This window comes from Siphateles boraxobius, unplaced genomic scaffold, assembly GCF_051911475.1.
Source record: "Siphateles boraxobius isolate OS27281-9 unplaced genomic scaffold, OSU_SipBor_1 1, whole genome shotgun sequence".
NCBI lineage: Eukaryota > Metazoa > Chordata > Actinopteri > Cypriniformes > Leuciscidae > Siphateles > Siphateles boraxobius.
The window spans coordinates 19,830,349-19,854,055 of NW_027508699.1; the positions used below are offsets into that span (position 1 = coordinate 19,830,349).

Consider the following 23,707-nt stretch of genomic DNA (forward strand, 5'->3'; position numbering starts at 1 on the left):
AGTCAAATGTATGTGCAACATCTGAATGATCATACACTGAAAAAATAGAAATTAGCTGCCTTTGTATAGATATGAACCACCGAGACAGTTCACATTCATTAAATGCACATACTGTAAGAGTATTTTTAAAGTTTTGTTGTGTATACGTTTCAGTTCCACTGGGTTGCATTATCATGTTGTCTCTTTAACACTCTAACAAATGTTTTTTGTACATAAAGAAAGATACAAAACCACTTATATTTCCAGTTGCAAAAGTTTTAGTAATCCACTAGCAAAGAGTTTTGATATACTTAGAGCCTGATAACTGCAAAAAAGCAGGACATCACATCAAGACTTTCGGGTATTTTAATACACCGTACCATGCAGCAAAAGTTCACCCAATATAAAGGCTAAAGACATACATAGTCTCATGTAAATGATTGGCCCTGGTTGAGATTAAACATCAAGGTACATATCTGCTTGATTTTTAAATACGGTTGTCCTAAGGTACCAAAGTACATTTTAACCATTGGTCAACAAAGACAGAGCCTAGCCAGTGAGGCAAACTGACAATTACTCAAGAACATCTTCATATTGAAGACATAACAGTAGCAGACCATAGCCGAAGCATGACTTCAATTTAAAAAGGTACAAACAACAAACTTTGGCTTTTTTTCAATGGCTTGTCAATTATAGAGAAATAATGCAAGTAAAATATACAAGCAAATCTTCTGCACAATTTATGTTTCTGGCCCTATGAACTGGGCATTTTGGCAAATGACTTGATATGAAAACAAATTTCCTGGAATTAATAATAAAAAATGAGGTCTTAGCTTTAAAAGAAATTGCGAAACATTTTTGACTAATTAAAAATGGCTACAAATCTATTGGCACCCTCATAAAAAGCATTTACACAATTAAAAACTACCCTGTAATTGTTTGGGACAAACAGAAACTCTATTGTATATTAAAAGTGTATTTACTGGAGCAAATTATGGGGAAATCCTTCATCAAATCATTACTCAGCATATTTCGGTACCTTCCAAGATATCTTAAACAGGATATCTTCAGATTTCAGATAGAAATGTTGTTTAAATTGTTAGGGTTAGGTTACTTTACTTTGCTTAAGATTCATAAGTTAACAAGATGCTCAATGCTGAGAAAAAGAAAAAGATTGCAGTTTTCAAATGCGTACTATGAAGCCCTTCACATGACATGCGGGGTAAAAAATTAATATCATGGCCGCAAATTAACAATTCATTCCCACGACTTACTAACACGTTATCACGTTTTACTAATTTGTTCCCTCGTTTTAGTTCAATCAAAATGAGGGAACAAATTAGCTCAACATGGCAACGATTTACTTTAACTAGTTTTAATTAAAGGGTTAGATCCGCAAAAATTACATTTCTATCATTAATTGCTCCCCCTCATGTCGTTCCAAACCCGTCAGACTTTCGTTAATCTTCGGGAACACAAATGAAAATGAAATCTGAGAGCTTTCTGTCCCTCCATTGACTGCTACGCAACTACCACTTTCAAGGTCCAGAACAGAGGTAAAGACATAAAAGTAATCCATGTGACTCCAGTGCTTTGTTTGCACCAAAAAAAAATTTTTTTTTTACAGCTTTATTTACAAAATAATATTATCTAAAGCGCGTTCACGGAACTACGCCAGCTCTCGAGTCAACACAACACACATGCGTCATGGTGCTCTCCCTACTGGTTTGCAGGTCAAGACTTTTGTAAATAAAGTGGTAAATTATGATTTTTGCACAAAGCACTTGCGTTGCTTCATAAAATTGAGGTTAAACCACTGAAGTCACATGGATTACTTTAATGATGTCTTTCCTACTGTTCTGGTCCTTGAAAGTGGTAGTTGCGTAGCTGTCAATGGAGGGACAGAAAGCGCTCAGATTTCATTAAAAAAAATCTAAAGATTTGTGTTCTGAAGACGAACGAAAGTCTTACTAAAATGAGTGACCGAATTACTAAATCATGCCCATGATTTAGTAAAATGAGAGAATGAATTCTGAATTTGTGGCCACAATACATTTTTGTCTGCATGTTATGTGCGGGGCTATCTTATGTTTTTGCGTAAGGAGGACTCTTGTGAAATTGTTTTTGATTCAAAGAAATCTGGCCTACAAATCAGATATTTGGAAATATAGGAACTGAGTGGATAAAGCAACCACAGCAAATAAATCACAGATCTACGACACACTGAAACAAACAGACCTTGAGCATGTGAAGACAACTTTTACAGTACTTAAACATCAATTCCCAATGCACACACATACAAAACACAAAATAAAAGGATATCAGCCAGCAACAAATAGTTCTACTGCAAATACTACAAAACAAAGACATAAGAGAATATTATTCCACAAAGCTTCAACAAAGTTCAGTGTATAGAGGCTGAAAAGCAAAACTGCATGTACATTTGCAGCAGGGATTCTTTTATGATTTGGCTAGAAGTGTGAGCACACTTGATAATGACCACAGACCTGTGTCTTTAAAACACGAGTTCGAGGAAAGTGTGAAACCCCTGAACGGAGGGACAGAATAGTGTCCACTTCAAGCATTTTAAAATGTAAAAACATACAGTTCCATATTATTCATTTCATTTATTTATAGATATATTTATTTATTTATTTTTACAGACTCCTGATATTTTGCGCTCTACTCTTACATTTTAAAATATAGAAATGTATAAGTGTAGTATTTATGTACATGAAGGCTGTGCATACATTAGATACTGAATAAGTACAATGATGAAGGACCTTTTTTTTCGGCATGCTCTCCTTTCTGGACCAGAAATGTTCTGGATTGGTTCAATTCATGGTAATGATACACTATGATCCACAGATGAAGCTTTATAAAAGGTAAACTGGTCTATGGTAAATTGACACAGAAAGGTAACCTGCCTTCATTTCTTAAATATCGGGGAACTTTTATACTTTCCTAACACTACATAAAAAAGTTGTTGTTTTTTGCGCTGACCAAGTATAAAATCATAAATAGACAACAGATACTTTTTATCCTTTTCAAAAATACTTGTCTTAGAATAGAAGGCAAAATCGGCCAAACAGTGGGGGGAGATAGACCCAGTGCACTTAACAGTCACTCAGAAGGTAGTGAAAAGAATGGAGGGGTGGGAGGGGGGGGGGGGGGGGGGGGGGGGGGTATCGATTAAAGTGCCAAGTAAATGTAGGAAGTGTTCTCATCATGTAGTACGTTCCCAAATGCAGAACACATAGATAGAGATGTAAAATAAAATATCAAAAAGATAAAAGTGCACAGCTTATCAATCACCAATACTTGTGATGGTCAGACATGCAAAATAAAAATAAAACCACTCACAGCTCAATAGCTCTGAGCCTCTGTACAATGCAGCCTCTTGCAAATTAAATGGAGGGACCACAACAATGCAGAGGGCAACTATTAAACACATGGAAAGGAACACAAACATCACAGTAACAAAAATAATGCTAGTTTCAGTAATATGTTTGGTCCTACAAGTGTCAAAATACATTCTGGTTTAAGCAATGCTGTTCTTTTTGATGAGGCAATCAAATAAAGGAATATAGCAGTAACTGATTACCTGACACATCCTTCCCGTCAATTATTTTACATTTTGAATACACAAAGCATGATCCTCATGAAAACAGTTGTCAGAGACAAAGCACATGTAGGTCATGCATTTTTTTACAGGAAATTTACACAGTGCAATCAGATGCCTTACAAAAAAAAAAAATCCCTTACGGAGAATCCAAACGTTTTTCATGCATTAACGGCTTTCTCTTTTTTTTCCTTTTTGCTGACAACAGACAAAAAAAATCCATGTAGCAAGTAAAATTCAGCTGCACGGACCCCACAGATGCTGTAAAAGCTGTACGTCTGTTTGAGTCTTTTCTTTAGTATTTTTGTGATCTAGTATGTTTGATTATGCTTTGCATAGATATTAATCCAAATCCAATTATCCCCTTGTATGTCGAAGTTTTACACGGATAACAAAATTTTTAAAATATTTTATATTTATATATATGTATGTATGTATATATATATATATATATATATATATATTCAGCATTTCAATAATTTAAACATTAAGATGTTTTCAATTTTGTAAACAAAATTCTCACACTTACAAAACAGGTTAGAGTATAAAAGTATGAGGAAAATGAGATAAAGATGAATGTGACAGGATTTAAAAAGAGTAATAAACCTCCCCTTTTGGGCATTTGATATCACGAGGCTACCAGAAGACGAATGAGAACTTTGCGCCAGAACAACCTCATGAGATACAGCAACTTTTACAGTACCAGAAAACACCTTCAGCAACGGAGAACAAAACGGACAAAAACTGCATCTTCAGTGTAAGGCAGAATCTGGTTATCACAGTGACTAGTTCTGATACATATATGCAAACGATCGCCATGATCACACACTGTCTTCATGCGTCTTTTCGAGTAAACCGAAGGGACTTACAAGTAATGTTAAAGTTTGCAGCATAATTTTGACTATACCAGTTACCATGGCTGAGCTTATAGGCCATATTGTAACATTACATACTGTACATTGAATATGTAAAGTCTGTTGATTTAAAACACCACCATTTTACTGGCACGAAAAAGCAGTTATTTACTAGTTACTGCCTTTTGAATCTTTACAAAACATATGACACAGTTAATTAATCTCTTTGAATCATATATTGCACATTTTAAATGGATAGTTCACCCAAAGATGAAAGTTCTGCCATCATCACCACATGTCGTTTAAAACCTGTACGACTTTCTTTTTTTGTGGAACACAGAATATATTTTGAATGAAGTCTCAGTGTGTGTGGCCTTTTTTTCCCTCTCTCTCTCTCCATACAAAGTCAATAGGGTCCAAATGTATTGTTTTGGACCTCATTGACTTTTATTGCATGGACAAAAACATTTCTTCAAAATATCGTCTGTTTTGCACAGAAAAAGTCATACAGGTTTAGAACAGAAAGAGGGTGAGTCAATGATGACAAGATTTATATTTTTGGGTCAACTATCCCTTTTAAACTGCATCAAATGTGTCCTTTGATATTAGGATTTCCAGTTAGACACTTTTCAGCTAGATTCATTTGATCATCTTGAGCCACATTAGCACTGAGCACGGTGAGACGAAACTGGACATCTATAAAACATTACAATCATATGTTCAGACTGCACTGAAGTACACTTCTGTTCATGTCCAAAAGCCCTTAAAATGGGGAGGATTTACACTCCTTTTTAACCATTACTGCTCTTAAAAGCAAGAAACATTTGCGTAGGAAAATGAATCAGATCATGACAAACAATGCTTTTGGTGGTATATGCATGTATAAAAGTGCATAAAATAAATATTTGTAGTAAAAGGAAAAAAAATAAAGTAACAGGCATGTACAGTGTGCATCAAGGAGGAGAAGGAGGTGCTTCTACAGGAAATGAAATGGAACACATGATTGAACCACGAGGGATCGTATGTAGTGTCACATTCTCTCACTTAGAGCTAAAGGAATCCATGATTGCTGAGGTGTGATTGTATTATCCTAAGAAATGATGGGCTGCTTGCTTAAAAGGTTGAGGCAGCACTGCTTTCCCATTTTTCCCTAGCATGTGGTGGCAACATTCTCAGCAATCTCTTCCCAGAGGATGGGCTTAGAGAAACAGGATCAAGTGTCCCACAGACATGCTGCTTCTCTCCCTCTTAATCACACCGATCTCAAAGAAGGACAAATGAACATCATATACCTAAAGATTACAGCCTGTCCATCCGGAAAGCGTCTTCTGTTGCGGGGTCGGCCAGAACCATGTCTGGATCGTTGAGCATGTGCAGGCCGTCCAGTGTCAGCGGATCGATTTTCAGCTCATCCAGGGGGAACTGGGAATCTGCGTCAAAGCTCATGTCACCTGTTAGGGATTTGGACAACTCTTTGGATAGGCTTGGAGGAGACTTTAACTAAAAGATGCTTCATATAATAGATTCAACTTTTAGAGCAGGGGTCTCCAACACACTACTAGTAGCTCGTGGCCTAATTCGAGGTAGTTTGCCAAAACGTACTTTTCATCCAGTCAAAGTGAGCTAAAACTGACAGGTGTCCCACCCCCTCGAATGCAAATCAAGTATTTATTTGACACATCGGCCATGAGGTTATTTTTTATTTATTTAAGATGCAGATGCAATTACAACATAACAGAATAACAACCAACAATAGAAAATAAAATACCGGGATGGCGAAGTTTCAATCAAGCATGTCATCACGCTTACACGGCTACAAGGCAGTTTTAGCAACAAAACTTGGTTTGTATCAGGATGAGTAAAGACAGCATTCGAGCAACAACAAAAAAAAAAGTAAAAACCATAACGTTGGCGAAAGATGTTTGTGCCTAATTTGCGACGCTAGTGTAACAGACGAAGGCCAGTGAGAGCTGTGCGTGTAAACCTCACTGCCCTAATCTCAAGAGGCGTTCTAGCGACTGACGCTAGAGACTGTGATCTTTAGCCTCCTTGTTAGAGCGCCCGGGTCTGAGTCCCGCTTAGAGCGGGCAGTTTGAACTGGAGGGGCTACACTAGCAACGATAAAGGCTTGTTATACAGTAACTGGAGCCTCTTGGCTTTCGTATTAAAACCGTATTTGATTATAGTTATCTGAAAAAACTTGCGGTAAAAACTGTCCAGCATTAAGCAAAGTTAGACACAGTCTCGCACAGGCACAGCATGGAGCGTAGGTTTAGTTTCGTGTGAAAATATGATGGAAGACAGAGTGCTGAGAGGAATTACATGAAAAAAATGTATGCAATATATGAATGTATCTCTAAGGGGGAACCAACTGTCTTCAGAAAAGTTTCGATAGCATTTGCTTTTCATCTTCCCTCCGTGTAATGCCTAATAAATGTTTACCGTAAGTGTTTAAAGCAAAGCTGCTTTGTTTACAGAGGTTACCATGGAAACAGCTCTATTTCTGCTGTTCCATAAGCGGCACCTGCTGTCAGAAAGTGGACTTACATTTTCATTCAGCATGTCTGACATTTTTGTTCAGACCAATGTGAAAATCGGGCCAATTTCTTTTTACATTTTAACTAGTAGATGGAAATTAAGCTAATCTCCGTTCGCAAAATCTCAACACTTCAGATAATAACGCAGCCTATGTTGAATTGTTTATGAATTGTTTATGGAGCAGATAGATAGATACCTATAATTTATCATTTTGACCTTTTCATTAAAATGATTTAAAGGCTGAAATGTGAGGTTTATAATTTTTTAAAACTTTATTTGAACATGTAGTACAGGTTAGCAAATAACATGTTATGTTGTAAGGCACCCGTATGTTATACGTTTTTATTTGAATGTTTATGCAACCAAAAAGTGTATAGTGCAGTTAATTTGACTAGTTAGTCGTTTTTCGGCATAAAACTTGAAATGACTTTAGTGTGTCGTATCAGTACTCTTTAAATGTTTCCAGCACATTTAACAATACCGTGATAACGGTGATCATTTTGGTCACTATGATCGTGATATGGACCTTTTCATACCATTTTATCTCTAGATATGATGCACTATAAAAAACAACTATAGTTATGTGTAGACGACTACAGTACAATATGCAAAATACTGTGTTCCATAAAGAACTGCATTCTCTGATTCTGTTCTTTTCTCTAACATTAAAGAGTGACGTGTATACCAAAACTCTGTCAGGTGTATATCAGTTTGGATTGTTGTTAATTTGAGAGTTATGATACATTTCAAATATTTAAGTCTGTTTTAACATGAGTAGCTCTCAGCCACTTTCATTTTTAAAAAGTAGCTTTCAAATGAACTAAGGTTGGAGACCCCTGTTTTAGAGGGACCTCTGTGATGCCAGACTTAACAGCAGCATCATCAGCACATGTACAACAAAGGATCGTGCAATATTATGCAATCTCTAACAGGGGCAGGTGCAATACCTGTGAGAATGATGTTGGGGATGTTCCCATGGCTGCTGTAGCTTAGCTGCTGCATATCCTGCAGGTTGCCGTGGCACCCAGTGAGGTTGAGCATCGCAGCTTGAGAGTAGTTTAGAGTGGATCCCTCACTGTACAGACTGTTTGAGCTGATGGAATTCTCAATCATGTTGAACTGCTCCAGCTAAGGAATCAAAACAAATTCAATGACTGTAAAGTGAAGGTTGAAGGAGACAAAGGAAAGAAACATACAGTTCTTCTGTTAAGATAAAAATGAAAATACAGTCCTTGTCACTGGGTATGCACAAACCAAAAACAAAGACATTTTGCATATAATCTCATTTATGCAGTAGCATTTAATTTTTCTTTTTCTTTTAATATATATTAGACGTAGCACAAACCGTTTTCAACACGGATAATAATAAGAAATGATTCTTGAGCAGCAAATCGTCATATTATAATGATCATGTGACACAGAAAACTGGAGTTATCATGCTGAAAATTCAGTTGTGTCATCACAGAAATAAATTACACTTAAAAATGTATCAAATAGAAAAAAGTCATAGGAAATTGTAATATTTCACAGTAACTTTTTTGATCAAATAAATGCATCCTTTGTGATCATGAGAGACTTCTTTCAAAAACATTTAGAAAATCTTACCAACCCCAATATATAAATATATATATATATATATATATAAATATATATATATATATATATATATATATATATATACACACATATGTATAAATATCTGTAGACCTCAAGGCATTTTGAAGACACACCATCGTAAGGTAAGTAACTTTAACTAATATTACAGTCTTCTGTCCAGTAGTAAAAACATAGTTTTATCATTATCAGTGACAGCAAACATATAACGTTACCTCACGAAGTTAGCCATCGGTCTCCATGCTTATATTGATTATACCAAATTGCAGGGGTGGGTCGCAATACCTACCTACACGATAGATTGATATAAATGCGAAAACCATCCAAATGACAAAATGTGAAAAGACACATGCAAATTGCGCAAATTTTTACCCTTATTTTCAGATCAAATTAGACGGAGATCACCTGGCAGCCTGCTTGAAGGTCTCCATCAATTTTGCCAAGCCCAGAAGAATCCAATTATAAAAGGGCTTTAGAACTGTCTTTCTCATGAGCGATGTTCAAATTCAGGGTGCAAAGTTTGCCAATAGGAATTGTATAATAATGAATACAGTAAATATGTATAACAGGCCCCCAGTCATTATTCTAGAAATAAATTAATTCAAAAGTAACATCTTTTTTTATACATATTTTTGATGGTTCAAATGTATTCTCTATATGTTTGACCATTATAAACCATCATTTTCTATATGTTGTGTATGTGACTAATTTGCCCTACCATCACACCATCATATCTATGCAACCAATAAATAAATTACTAAAGCACAAAGTTGTTTACAGGAGAACAAATTTCTTCATGGATCTAGTTACTTGATTTTGCACTCAAAATGCATCAGATTTATGTATTTAGATTCAAAATGTAAAAAAATTCTTACAGGAGAGGCATGCCCCCGTCTGAACATGATGCACATTAAAACAAAAAAATGATGCAGGTCGAATTCAAATCTATGTCCCAGTACATCTCTTTTGTGTCTCTTATGTGCCACTACTAAAGAATAGCTCACAGGGAACCCTACACTTGTCATCCTAAAGCTTTCTTCTGCCCTCTAGAGGCTCGTACATGTAAAGAGCAAGGTAAGAATTGTTCCTGGACAGGTTAGTTCTTCACATATTTCTTATATTTCAGATCTTCTCCATTTCTACTCTCCTGAGAGAATGCTTAGATCCTCCATCCAGCTATTATTGATTGTTCCAAAATCTCGACTTAAATCCAAAGGTGACAGGGCTATTTCAGTTCTTGGTCCAAAGCTCTGGAATACCTTACCTTTTTCCATTACATCATCCCCTACTACGCTATCCATATTTAAATCTTCTCTAAAAACATTATTTTTCTCAGGCTTATGCTTAATCAGATTACACTTTTAGTTTTAATTGTTTTATTTGCTTGACGATGTATTAAATCTATTATTTTCTGATGTTTTTCTTCTGATATATTTTATAAGTGTTTAAGTATTTAAATGTTATCGTATAATGATATTTTGTTATGTCTGTTGTGCAGCACTTTGGTTAGCATTCATGTTGTTTTAAGCTGTTATATAAATCAATTTGACCTTGACCGTGACATATTTAAATGAACAGATAGACCTGTTAAAACTTTATATGTACTGTCTGTATGTGTCTTAAAAAATTCCAGATTGGCTACAGCAGCTAGAGTACAATTCAACTTATTTATACTGGACATAGTGGCCTCACCTGCTGAGACAAAGCGCTGGTCTGTCGAGGAGACAGCTGCTGGTCGTAAAAGGCATCACCAAAGACACTTCCGAGAATGGACGAGTGCTAAAATGAGAACATATTATTATTAAATCACCATCCATGAAAAGGCTAAAGATAATCAATACAGATCACTAACTATCACAAAGGCCTTAAAATAATGTTCTCAGCCCATGACAGGATCAAAATTAATTCAAAAGAAAAATTGACATTCTGCGTCAATTCATCAACATGACAACATCATTTCTGTATCACCAGGTTTGACGAAGACATTTTGGCTAATTTCAAACACAAAAACATGTTGCACTGTATGGAAATGTAACACCTTGTCAAAGCAACAGATAAGCAAAAAGCTAAACCTAACCCAGTATCTACAAGAAAGAAACGGGGGAAAGAAAAAAAATCACACAATGCACATCACTACAGTCATATTCTCTAACCCAGATTGTGATTATATTTTTGGAATGGCTTTTAGAGACAAAAGGAAGAAGCTGCACACCATTATTACAAAGTAAAAAACAAAAAATGTACTTTTTTTGGCTTAAAAAAAATGCCACACTATGGGATCCATCAGATCAGTCAATGGACTCTGGAGCAGTGTTCACTGCCAAAGGCGAAGTAACTAAAAGACTTAAATAATCATGTGTGAAATATGAACTAGCACAGAATCTTTAACCCTTTTCAGCCCCATTACTGGATTAAAACAGAGCAGATATACCCTGTTACATATGGTATAAAACTCAATGTTGCATTTTAGGTCTGGCTTGTAATAACATGCATATAGTACAATATTAATTAAATTGCAGAGCCATTAACAATAATAATTATTATTGATTTATAGAGTAATTTAGTTTTATGTTACATTTTTAATCTTAAAACTAGTGTAGCAAGTTAGCTTTGAAAGCACAAGATCCCACCCTCCCTTTAGAGCAGCTCCAAAGCCACACATGAACGCACACAGCAGATTCTGCAAAGCGTCACAAGACACAGCGTTAAATTACCTCATGTCTCAAAGCATTACAATAATAATAATAATTCATTACATTTATATGGCGCTTTTCTCTGCACTCAAAGCGCTTTACATAGAAAAGGGAATCTCCTCAACCAACACCAATGTGCAGCATCCACCTGGATGATGCGACGGCAGCCATATTGCGCCAGAACGCCCACCACACACCAGCTTACTGGTGGAGAGGAGACAGTGATGAAGCCAATTAGCATATGGGGATGATTAGGAGGCCATGATGGAAAGAGGCCACTGGGCAAACTGGGCCAGGATGTCTCTCGAAAGAGAAGGGGGTAGGTTTTTTTGACCACTGAGAGTCAGGACCTTGATTAAACGTCTCATCCGTAGGACTGTGCTCTTTGAGTATAGTGTCCCCGTCACTTTACAGGGGTGGGTTAGGACCCACACAGACCACAGGGTGAGCACCCCCTGCTGGCCTCACTAACACCTCTTCCAGCAGCAACCTGGTTTTCCAGGAGGTCTCCCATCCAGGTACTAACCAGGCTCAGCCCTGCTTAGCTTCAGTGGGAAATCAGTCTTGGGCTACAGGGTGATATGGCTGCTGGCCATATAATGAACGTAAAAAACGTACAGAGCTCCTCTGTACCACCTGACAGCTACAGGTTGATTTCGGTATTGACCGTGTTGACATAGAAACGGGTTGCCATCTCTTAATTACATGTAATAACGACAAGTCGTGAGCGCAGCATAAGCTTGTTGTTTTGGTTCAGGAGGAACTGTAAACGGTCTCTGCTGTTTGTTTTCGGCGCTCGGTGACTGTCTGTCTACAGTTGCGTCCGAAAGATTAGGTAGCTGACTTGTTGCATCACTGCCCTATCAGGCAATGACTTTTCAGGCAGTGTTTTTGCATGAATGTACCTCATGAAACAGCTTTAAGCGTTGTTTCAACTCAAATGACAAGGAAATTTGTATTTTAGAAGCAAATTTACAGCTCACATTCATCCTCTCGAATGGCACGGTTATTGCAGAGCGCAGTTGAAGCGAGAAAACGCACCAGGATCCGAAACAAACGCGCAAACGAGCCAGGTTTGAAAACGGACTATGTGGAGCGATCGCTGCTGCTGCACGCACCAGTATTCTGGAGGGTTTGGTTATTTAAAAAAAAAAAAGTATTGACAGAGAAGGGCATAATAATATTTTAATAGAATTATTTAATATGTATTTGTTTTAATAAAATATTGTTAAATTCCTGAAACGAATAGTGGAAAGTTGGTATATATTTTTTTAAATTGGATCTTCTCAGGTCCATTCGGTTTTGGACCCGATCCGGCTCGAGTCTCACCCCGGGTTTTCAGGTTTTTCAAAAAGTTTTGGTCCTGATACTTCCATTGAAGATATTATGTGCATTTTTTTTTATATTTAGACCACTTCTTTTATTGATTGCTATCAGGATGTGAAAAGAGTTTTAACCAGTATGACAAAAAGTGTTTATGAAAAACATTGCCTACCCTAGTTTTAATGTAATATTGAATTTTTTTTAAACACAAGGAGAGGTTTGCACTCTATTCTAAAAAAAACATTTATTAAAAAAAAAAAAAAAGGCTTTTGGCTGAAATAGTGTTTTTTTAATTCTCTTGCTCCAAAATAATAAAAGATTCTTAGAAAAGACATTTTTCAGAGTGAGGCCCTCTTCTTTGATTTTTGGCTGATTTGCTCGCAGAGATGCAAAAAACTAATTCTAACAATATCTAGTGGAACCCGATACAGGGGGTTAAAGACCCCTGAATTACCAAGTAAGAACTATACAAGTAAGAACTATCCGAAGAACTATACAAAAGTCTAATTTCTCATTATTACTCTCTAAATCTGCAAGTCAATTAATTCAAAGCATTAACTTTTCATTTAAAAAGACATTTTAAAGGACAATAATCTTGTGTCAAACTGACACAACCAGCAGTTATGTTAAAAATGCACAATATCAACATGATCCGGTGAAAGGATATGTAACAGCAATGGCACTGTCAATGAAACTGGCCTATATCGCTACTCAGCATGATACACAGAACAACTAAGTGGTGCTCAGACACACAGCGAAGCAGCCAGGATCAGAGAGACTGGGAGACACGACTGGACTAGGACACACAGAGCGGCTAAAGGGACAGGCTCCAGATCGGCTCCAAACAAAACAAACTACAGGGTGGAAGCAGCGGCTGCTGGGTTCGCCTTACTTGAGGCGAGCCCCCCGGAGAGAAGCCTTGATTGGAGACCGGAGAGGTCGGAGACTGATTGGCCGAAGACCCCACCCTACAGCGGTACTGCTGGAGGGAAGCAGCCTATATGGAACAACACCAAGTTAGACCAACGGAGCCCCATAGGGGACCTCTGAGACTTTGGCCTGTCGCTCCCAATTTAGTCAGGAAATAATTTACTACAATGTCTCTGATTATTTGTCCATTTAAACTGTTCAGTCTTTACTTGATAGTACCAATACTTTTAAGACTGAGGAGATGTTTAAAACATAAGCTGAGAAATTAAATGAGAAAGAAAGAACACTGCTTGTTGAAATTTATCGTTTACACTACCAGTCAAAAGTATGGACATGTATAATTTAATTGTGTTTTTCATTATTTTAAAACCCCCATCTAAAGGTTGATCCCTAAATTCTTAATTAGTTCTATACATAAATATATACGTTTGTCTACATGCACTACTGTTCATAAGTTTGAGGTAGGATTTTTTTTTAAGTCTCATGCTTATTAACAAGGCTGCATTTATTTGATTTATAAAAAATAAAAAAAGGTAAAAGAGTAATATTGTGAAATACTACTACAATTTACTATAACTGCTTTCTGTTTTATCATATTTTAAAGTGTAATTTATTCCTGTGATGGCAAAGCTGAATATTCAGCATCATTACTCCAGTCTTCAGTGTCACATGATCCTTCAGAAATCATTTCAATATGCTTATTTTCTGCTCAAGAAACATTTCTTAATATTATCAGTTGAAAACAGCTGCTTTTTAAAAATTTCTGATACTTTTTTCAGGATTATTTGATGAATCGAAAGTTGAAAAGATAAGCATTTGTTTCAAACAGAAATGTTTTGTAACATTATATATTAACTGTCACTTTTAAATCAATTTAATGCATCCTAGCTGAATAAATTTCTTTAAAAAAAAAAACACTTCTGAATGATAGGGTAATTTTCTTGTTTTATGTTATTTTTCTTTATGTTTTAAATGGATAAAGATGGACCAGAAGGTATGGAAGTAATATCGAGCAATTGTGACTATATCACAGTTAAAAAATATATTTTTTGTAAAATTGTGAGAATTAACAGGTTATTCAAAGGGAAAGGGAGGTAATTTAAAAGAATCTAAAATATAGGACAATTTTCATATTATATATAAATATATATATATATATATATATTCTCTATTATTACTGTTTTTTTTACATTTGTGTATAATGGGTAGGTATGCCCAAACATTTGACTGGTACTGCATTCGTGATTATTTTGAATGTCATTTAGTGCCCTGTATGATCTTATTGACAGACTGTACATACCCAATATCTAGAAATGCACTGCAGCTCTATGGAGGTAAGTGCTGAGATGTGATCTTACCGTGTTAATATCCATGCCCACAGAGTTTTGCGTCTGGCTTCCTGAGACAGGTGGCAGCTGGGTGTTCTGCTGGAGATGAGTCTGCGTCTGTGTGGACGGCTGACTGAAGAAAGCATACTGAGCCAACTGCTGCTCAAGCGTCATAGCATCTATCGCCACCTCCTATTTACCATAGGTCCAGATTGAGACAGTCTATTAGCATCTGAGTAAGTAATGTTCCTCCTGTAACACCACCTTAAATCTGTCCTTCACAGCAGCTGGAGGTATGAGAGCAGTGTTACCTGTGCTGATAGAGAGAGCGGAGGAGAGAGGGTGGGTGACAGCTGCTGAAGATTCAGATGCTGCTGGGAGTCTGTGTTAAGGATCAGAGGAACTACATTCTCATGCCGGCGCTGAAAGCTCACTGTCGCCGTGGACTGGGCTGAGAAAACATCTCACACATCAAATGCTGAATTAATAGTATTTTCAGTACATATTTTTAATACAAGTGAGAAAATCCATTTATGTATGATATCATTAAATTGGAAATATTAGACACTTGCAGACACAGTTATTAGTTTTACCTAGAGAGAGAAAGGGACATTATTAGATATTATTTAATACAATATATCTTGTCCACAAATGTTCAGAAAGTCTCAAGGTTAGTCCTCGAAATCATCATTAACGAGTATGACAGTAACAGCACGGGACATCTTTACACACAGAGTGCATATCCTAATTCATATTCATGTAAATTCATTGGTTTAAAATGAGTGGGATCCCTGAAAAACATTCAGCTATTAAAATTTCTGGAAATGTAAAACTTTTTAAAACTTTAATTAGAGATTATTTTCAACTTTGTCATTACAGCAGATGTACCAGAGGAAACATATTAGCCTATATGGTGGGGACCTCCGAATACTGGTGAATGGGGAGAACCACTGTCCTAATCCGTATGCTTGTCAGAATCACCTTGGCTGGCAGACGTGAGGCCCATGTGAGTGTTGGACAGGTTGCCAGTGCTGTTGGAGGCACTGAGAGAGGATGAGGAGTCATCAGGGTCCAGAGGTGTGGGGAGAGGAGGGGGAATCTGGATGTTGGTCAGGTCTGGCAGAGAGCCGCCCGTGTTGTGTGCCACTGGGATTAGAGATGAAGTCATTTCCTGATCTGGAGACGGAAATATGCTGGGAAAATGACACACGAGGGACGTTAAAACGAACCGGGATAAATAGACACGTCAACAGAAAAGGCCCCTTGTACTGATTATGATATGATAAAACAAGGCTGCTATAAAGGAGTAGGTCTGTCTAGATAGCTGTTGGGTTGAATAATAAATTGATAATTGTTTGCTCAAATGAACCTTTGACTCTCCAAAATTTAATGGTCCTTAAATATTCACCTATCCTCTTTAACCTTTAAACTTTATCAGCTTCAAAAAGAAAATCCAATGAAACCACACTCACTTGATTCCAGGTATTTTGTTTGACTTGTGCCTTGGTGAAGTATTCTATGAAGAAGAAAAAACGACAAATAATTTGTTGATAAAAGATCACATGAAAACCATAGTAAAGAAATCTATTTTTAAAATGTACCTTTTTGTGATCCCATATCAGCTTTTGACATTCTTTGTCCATGTCACTTTCAGCTTCCCCTGTTCCTGGCATAGTGAGAAGAAAAACTAGTACATAGAGAGGGATAAAATCATACGCTGATACAAGTGAGGGGAAAATTCTACAGGATAAAGTTCACAGCAACCTTTAACCTGGCATTAGATCAATGATGAAAGCATTTAATAAGATCATAAAATAAAATAAAAACCTTGTTTTGACTGAAAATCTTGAGACCCTCCTGCAAATGCATCTTGTGGGTTCAAAGTGCTCTGGTGCAGGGCAGAGTCTGAGTTGGTCCTACAGAAAAAAGAAATTCAAGAATCACATGATGTAAAAGTCTTCTCTAACTAAAACTACAAGATTATATTGTACCACAACATGCTGATTCAAATGCACAATAGTGGTAAGAAGATATAAACAAACATTTGATAATTGGCGGTAGTTATAGCACCATGTCGCATTGATCAATACGCTATTTCATGTGGCATTTTTATTGGCTAGTCAGTAGACATAGGTCTTAGCAGCAAACACATTGTGAGAGGATCATGCCAAATTTCGGACACTGTCAGAAAATTGTCCCTGGCTATCTTTGTAGGACCGTGACTTTGTTCATAAGCCGTGACACTGTGACAACGGCCGCTTTTAAACCTCTCTCAATGTACTACATAGAACCACCGTTTAGGAGCCACGAGTCACGACCACAGAAATCGCCACGATTCGTCATCTTTTGTCAGACAGTCCAAAATCCTACAATGTGTCCCAGGCATTACATGTGCACTAATGCGAGCACGGCCAATAATTTGATGTCTGCAGTTCACTTAAGGACCACCGGTGTCGCTAAAAACAAGGGTTTCTGAATTCTAGCCTTCATACAGCCCCTTTAAACAACTTAAAAATTACAATGTTACAATAACAACTATATAAAGTTTAATATTTGAGCTATCAAATAATTATTGGCATGCAATTTTAACAGCTATCTAGCATATTAGTACAGCACATACAGTATGTACAATCTTTAGCAGAGTGTGTGAGTATAAACTCTCACCTCCTCCAGCTGGTGTCAGGTGGTGGTGACAGATACACAGAGGAATATGGACAGCTATCAATGTGAAATTCAGCATTAAGGACTTTATAATGCCAGTATAAGTAAATCACAGAAACTTTAAACAACTACGTTTTTGTATGGCACACAGAGCAAAGCAGTGCAATAATTCTGTCAGCAATTATGACTAGACACATCAAGGATATTTGACGGCCATGTTTGTCCACAGAGAGGGGTCTGCGGTGTGGCGACGTGATGCGATTCCTGTCCCGATAGACCCTGTCCACCAACCCATGGTGACGAGTCGTTCTACTAGTGTCCAATACTGAATTCTGAAAAGGAGTCTGATAAAAACCAACAAACATGAAGTAGAGCTGCACGATTAATCGTTAAAAGATCACAATTTTGATTCAAACAACCGTGCGATTTTACTCCTAAATGACAATGTTTTGGCAATGTCTATTAAATCTTTGATAAGTACGATCACAGCAAACATTCAAATCTGCATTGGTGCTGGCGCTGAGCTACAAACTGTCGCTTTACAAAAGTTATTCAGTCAAGAGCAATAAGTGATTGTTTTGTCTTTTGTTGTTTGACTAACATTAAAAATACAGACAGCAGCAGGAACATTAGAATGCTGTCACTTTATGAGCTAACACATGGGCCCAATATACCAGGGGTTGACAACCTATGGCACATGTGCTTCACAAACAGTCTTGTCAACCACACAGTATTGTTATTTTTGTGTAATATAGAAATATTAAAATTATCACAGAAGTCCTGGGATAAAAGTTTAGTTTGGATATAGACATGGTTTTCTACAGTAGAAAATCAAAATAAAGTAAATCACCTTTTGAAAGTAACTTGATGCTTCAAATAAAGATAAATTAAATTATTACACCAGTAGCTGGTGACAAGTGACTGTTAAAAAATGTATCATTGAATGCTGATTAATCCAGTAATGAAATTATTCATTCAAATCAATTTTTTTTAAATAATTTGTTCAAAATAATTAAATAGACTGCAGTAATTAACATTTTGTGAGGAGCTTTAGTAAATTACATTGTTATTTTGTTTAGTTGTCTATTCAGAATTGTGGGAGAATCGTGATCTCTATTTTAAACAAAAGAACTGTGATTCTCAATTTATCAAGAATCATGAAGCTCTATTATGATTCATGAAGATAACATTTCCGTACACAACTTCTATTCCACACATCTATTCATACTCAATATCACCTGCTCCTTACCTCAAAGGAAAGGTCAATGGTGGCGTTTCCAATCTGATTGACATTTGGCAAAGAGCCGCCATAGTACTGTCCTCGGTTCTGACCAAGCTGTAAATACTGGGTCTTCTGTAACTGTAACTGCAAGACAGAAAACAAACATCCAATCAATAAAACTGTGAGATACTAATTAAAGTAAAACTAACCTGCTGTGAACCACATTCAAGGTTTCCGGTAGTGATATTTCTTAATTAAAAAAGAGGCTACTTACAATTATAAGTGAGGACACAAGGAAGGAAACCTTGTATCAATAACCATAACTATATTAGGATCCACACCAACATACATTAACGTTTTGATTATACATGTTTTTTGCAGTTATGTCGCCTTCCACTTTAAATTAGGGATACACAATATATCGGCCACAATATCGGTAATGTTATCGTTATCGTCCTCAGGGCTCTACAGTGCGACCATTTCAGTCACATAAGCGATTTTACTGCGTGCGACTGTAAAAAAGTATTTATGAGTACCAGTGTGACTGACCCAACCAGGCCCGGTGGGGGTGCTAGAGGGAGCACCCTCAGTTGAAACTAATAACAGCTTATTGGCCAAACAGATTTTACAAACAGGCCAGTGTGTATTTGTGTTTGCACTCTGAACGTGAAGAGAGAACATGTTTTTGCAGCATTGAGTAATGCATGTAGCCAATCACAGACATATCTGTTTTTTTTTTTACTAATGTTTTAATTAGCTGCCAATGGACAATCCAAGATTTGATCATCATAAATATAGTAAGCATGATTTTTAAGGTTAAGTTTTATTCAAGTAAAGTACAATTAGATTAGCAAACGTAAAGACATAAGCACACAGCAGTAATTTGAAAAAATAATTGTGCTGTTATCTCTACTCTTATGTTTATTCTGTTACTACTAGCTAACGATCACCTGCTTTTAACGAGGCTTGTTGTCTTTTAGCTAACTTAGCTGGTCCATGACATTTATTTACTAATTAGCTTATAAATTTAACTTATCGAAAAAAACTCAAAGATCGATCGGACATTACCAGATCGGTTGGCACAATTCACTGTAGAACAACCCTATGTCGGTGTGAATGAAATAATTAATTATAGAAATTTAGATATTAAAATTAAAGCTCCTATCTCCTCCGTCCTACGAACATCCCCCAAAAAAACTCAGTTGGTGCTTCAGTGACTACATCGCTCAGAGAACCGGTCAATCACAGCTGTCAATCATGACGTAACACCACCGTTTTTATAGCATCAAGTAACTAACTAAAAACAAACTTATTTTAAAAACAAACACTTGAACTTACATCCGCGTGATAAAAACTAGAGGAAATGACAGAAACCATCTTTGGGAAAAAAGATATTTGAAGTGTAATTTAATTGTTTGGTTGGTCTCACGTCCCGTTGAATAGCATTGGCGAGGCGGGGTTTATGACCTATACTAGGACCAGTCACCGGGGGGAGATCGCGACAATTTGGCTTCACTTTTCAGGGCTTGTGAGGCACGCTTCGTAGCTTGCTTTGTTCCTGAATGAATCAGCCATTGGAATGAATCGATTGAATGAATGAATGAATCAGTGACAAAGACAGTGACTTTTACTGCCCCTACTGGCAGTTTTAGATCAATTTTTAAAGTATAATTTCCGTTATTTTTCCGAATTTAAAAATTCTTTATTCAAAACCTTCTATTTAAAACACTAATCTCATAACATTGTCATCATGAATTTGAATGCTTTCATGCCACTTCTGAGCCTCATTAAATAGTCTGTAAATAAACCTACTGTAAACGCCACCTTTGTGTTCAACTATGCCACCTCTGCAGTGCAAAGATGAATTTTGTTGATAGATACTAATTTAACTTGATTGGTAACTTATTCTTACTGATTGTGTCTTATTATTATAACTTAATTTTTAAAAAGAAATGCATGAATTTGACATAAAAGATGAGATTTAATAAGGTTAAGCAAAAGTAGTAAGTACCCTTACAAAGGTAAAAAAAAAAGCCCCATGCAAGTCATTTTAAGGAGTCGAATATCGCCTCATAATGGGAAGGTTCATTTCTGTCATTGATCAGGAGGTGCTCCTAAATTTTTGACCATGTTCCTTAAAAGAAAGGTCAGCGTAGAACCCTGGGCCAGATAAGAAAATTTGGCCAATATATTAAAGCCGATAAATAATGGATTATTTCCTTCAGCTGAGACAATTCAGATGTGCACTGTTTACCATGATGGGTTTGAATTGCTTGAAACATGAGTTAAGTCACTTTTTTAAAAAAAGAGGAAAATACAGTTAAGAACAACAATTTCAGTGCAAGTCTGTCAAATAGGCTACATGAAATTAGAACTTGTATGCTTGGGACATGGCTTTTAATGGTGAGACTTTTGTTTTAGTAATCAGGCTCGCAAAAAATTTATAAAATTTTATTTAGATTTATCGGCCAATATATCGGTTATCGGCTTTCAAATATAAAGAATTACTAGTTATCGGCCGAAATGTTCGGTGCATCCCTATTTTAAATGCTAGAGCCGAATGGATTCTGATTAGCCGTCAATATTTTTATCGTTCATCTGCTGGAAAAAGAGCTGCATTAATACACCACACTGCAGCATACATATGTTACCATGTGTATGCTGCAGATTTTATATAATGTTGGAAGCACCTGAATTTAAACAGTAACAAGAGAAACAAACAACAAAAACAAAACAGAAAAACTGTGAGCATAACTTTGAAATGAGTAGCATTTAGTCTTAATCTTGGGTGGGATGTTAGTAAAGCCGTGCAGGCTAGGTCTGTGTAATGACAACCCTGTCATCAGTTTTCTGTAGTCCTTATTTTGGCATAAGTGCACTGGGAAATAATGCTGGACTGAGCTAATAGCCTACAATTTTGTTTAATGACATATTATTCATTGAGAGCATGTGAACATAAATACAAACATTGAGGTTTAGCCCTTCAGTAAGGAATGACAACTTAAATTAAAATTAAAATGTAGAACTCTGGATATGGCCTTGACTAAGTTACAGTCCCGCTATAATGGCAAGAGACTGTAATGTGGCTGTCAAAACACATGCTCAATCCATTCACACTCATCCACTGCAGATGTGAGCATGGCAACTTTTGTAATAAGGCCTCGTCGTGACCGTCTGTTATTATCAAACATCTCAACAGTGTCCATTGGAAGGCAACCCATTAATCAACGCTAGAGACAAACGCGCACTAGAGAGGGGCGTTTGTTATTGTTTACGTCCAGACAGGCGGGTTCCGTGCGTGTCGTATCAACATAAATTCTGCCCCGCACCTCGGGCTGCAAACGAATCCTGCCATAAGAGAAAAAAACAGACACACTTACACGGGCCGCCCGAGTAATACTCAGGTCTTTCATCACCTCCTCGAACGCAGCTGTCTCTTCCGCTTGCTTCTGGTTGTGTAACGCGATCTTCTCGCTGAATTTTCGCGGATTATTCGAGGTCGCCATGTTTCTCTCCTCCTGAGCTCCGCTCTGGTGGTTCAATGAGACGCTGCTGCGTGCGCGCGTCCGTGCGCGTGGGCGTATAAACACGCACATCTGGAGCGCGCGGGTTCTCCTTGTCTGTTCTACAGCCAATATTCGAGGATTATTATTATGTGTGCTGTGAATGAATGAAGATTAGGAATGGGAATAAAGTGATGCTGATTCTGACTCATTCAGTTCCATTAACGATTATTTACTCTTTACGATACCTTTGAGGAAGAAATATTAGGGAAAAACCCAGTTAGGTAAGGCTACACTGAGCAGTCTGTTAATAGTCAATTTGATCAATGTGAAATTAAACTCATTTGAACTATTTTGTAAAGTTGGCTTCAATTAAACAGAACTATGCAAGCATGTGGAAGGAAGTATTTTACAGCATCTGGGGGGTGGGGGGAGTTTAATAGAGAAACAGAAGTATAGCTGAGATATCAGATGTTGCATAATGTAGTTTGCCTACAAGTCAGTTTCGTATAGGGTTACACGCTATGCAGTAGCCAACCATCATATTTTTAGATAAAAATAGATGCAAAGAAGAGGTCTAATTCTTGCGACCTGAAGGTGGAGTTTTTGTTTTCTAAAACAGCAAAGAACCCATTTAGCTTCTGTTTATCTGTCTAGAGCAAACCTAGCACTGGAAAGTCGAGTTTCTTAGTTTAGTGTTCTAGTTTATGATAAGTAGTTAAACAGAGCTGTCTGTTTGACATACTAACACAACATACTGTTCTTAAAAAGCAATTTCCATTGAACCCGGAATCATTTTCCATAAATTTTGTGGATTTGAATTAGGGGTTTTCCAGCTTGATGCTAGTCAACATTACTGACAATGGGTCTCAAAGTGACACAATAAGTGGCTTTTTTAATCAATACTTATGTAGTTCTTTCCAAAATAAAAATTATAATAATAATAATAATTACACTATTTCATCCTCAAAATTTGCCCACTAACAAAAATAAACAATCATGCAAACATGTTAGTTTGAAGGCAAATGCATTACTTTTAACACCAGGGGGTGATATAAGCACAGCGACCAGGACAGTGACCCCAACTTGCTTGTTTCTTTTTAACATTAAGCTGGCATTGTTTTTGAACCCACATACACAGTGTACATGTACATTAGTCCCAGTAAAAAATGTTTGCAAAGCTTCTTTTTAATCTTAATGGTCTTGCAATGTTAGCATAACTAAGTTCCTCTTTTTCTAGAGGATGTCTATCAGCATTGCTCACAACATCTGAACTACTTTCACATTTTCCATTTTTTTCTAATGTTGAGCTTCAGTTTGAATTCTTGATCTTGTTAACCAACTTTCATTTCTGTATATTCAAACTAGTCACGTACAATGATTCAGGCTACTGGTAGCCTACATTTATGGGCCAGTCTAGCATAGATTGTTACCAATAGC

At 36.8% G+C, this 23,707-nt stretch overlaps 1 protein-coding gene across 4 annotated transcripts; it reads right to left on the reverse strand.

The window, feature by feature from the left end:
* Positions 1-4,103: 4,103 nt before the first annotated feature.
* On the reverse strand, positions 4,104-22,330 carry crtc1a (CREB regulated transcription coactivator 1a). 4 transcript variants are annotated; one of them, XM_077227757.1, is made up of 14 exons: positions 22,145-22,330; positions 18,792-18,908; positions 17,747-17,886; positions 17,546-17,605; positions 16,709-16,797; positions 16,483-16,568; positions 16,354-16,397; positions 15,863-16,074; positions 15,193-15,332; positions 14,912-15,073; positions 13,516-13,620; positions 10,300-10,386; positions 7,941-8,121; positions 4,104-5,906 (listed from the first exon to the last, which is right to left on the reverse strand). In XM_077227757.1, the coding sequence occupies exons 1-14, from the start codon at positions 22,268-22,270 to the stop codon at positions 5,755-5,757; spliced, it is 1,701 nt and encodes a 566-aa protein (XP_077083872.1). In that variant the 5' UTR covers positions 22,271-22,330; the 3' UTR covers positions 4,104-5,754. The 4 variants fall into 4 exon arrangements, with proteins under 4 accessions (XP_077083872.1, XP_077083881.1, XP_077083865.1 ...); XM_077227766.1 differs by having other exon boundaries at positions 16,483-16,547; positions 17,546-17,599; positions 17,738-17,886; XM_077227750.1 differs by having other exon boundaries at positions 17,546-17,599; positions 17,738-17,886.
* Between the last annotated feature and the right edge of the window lie 1,377 nt (positions 22,331-23,707).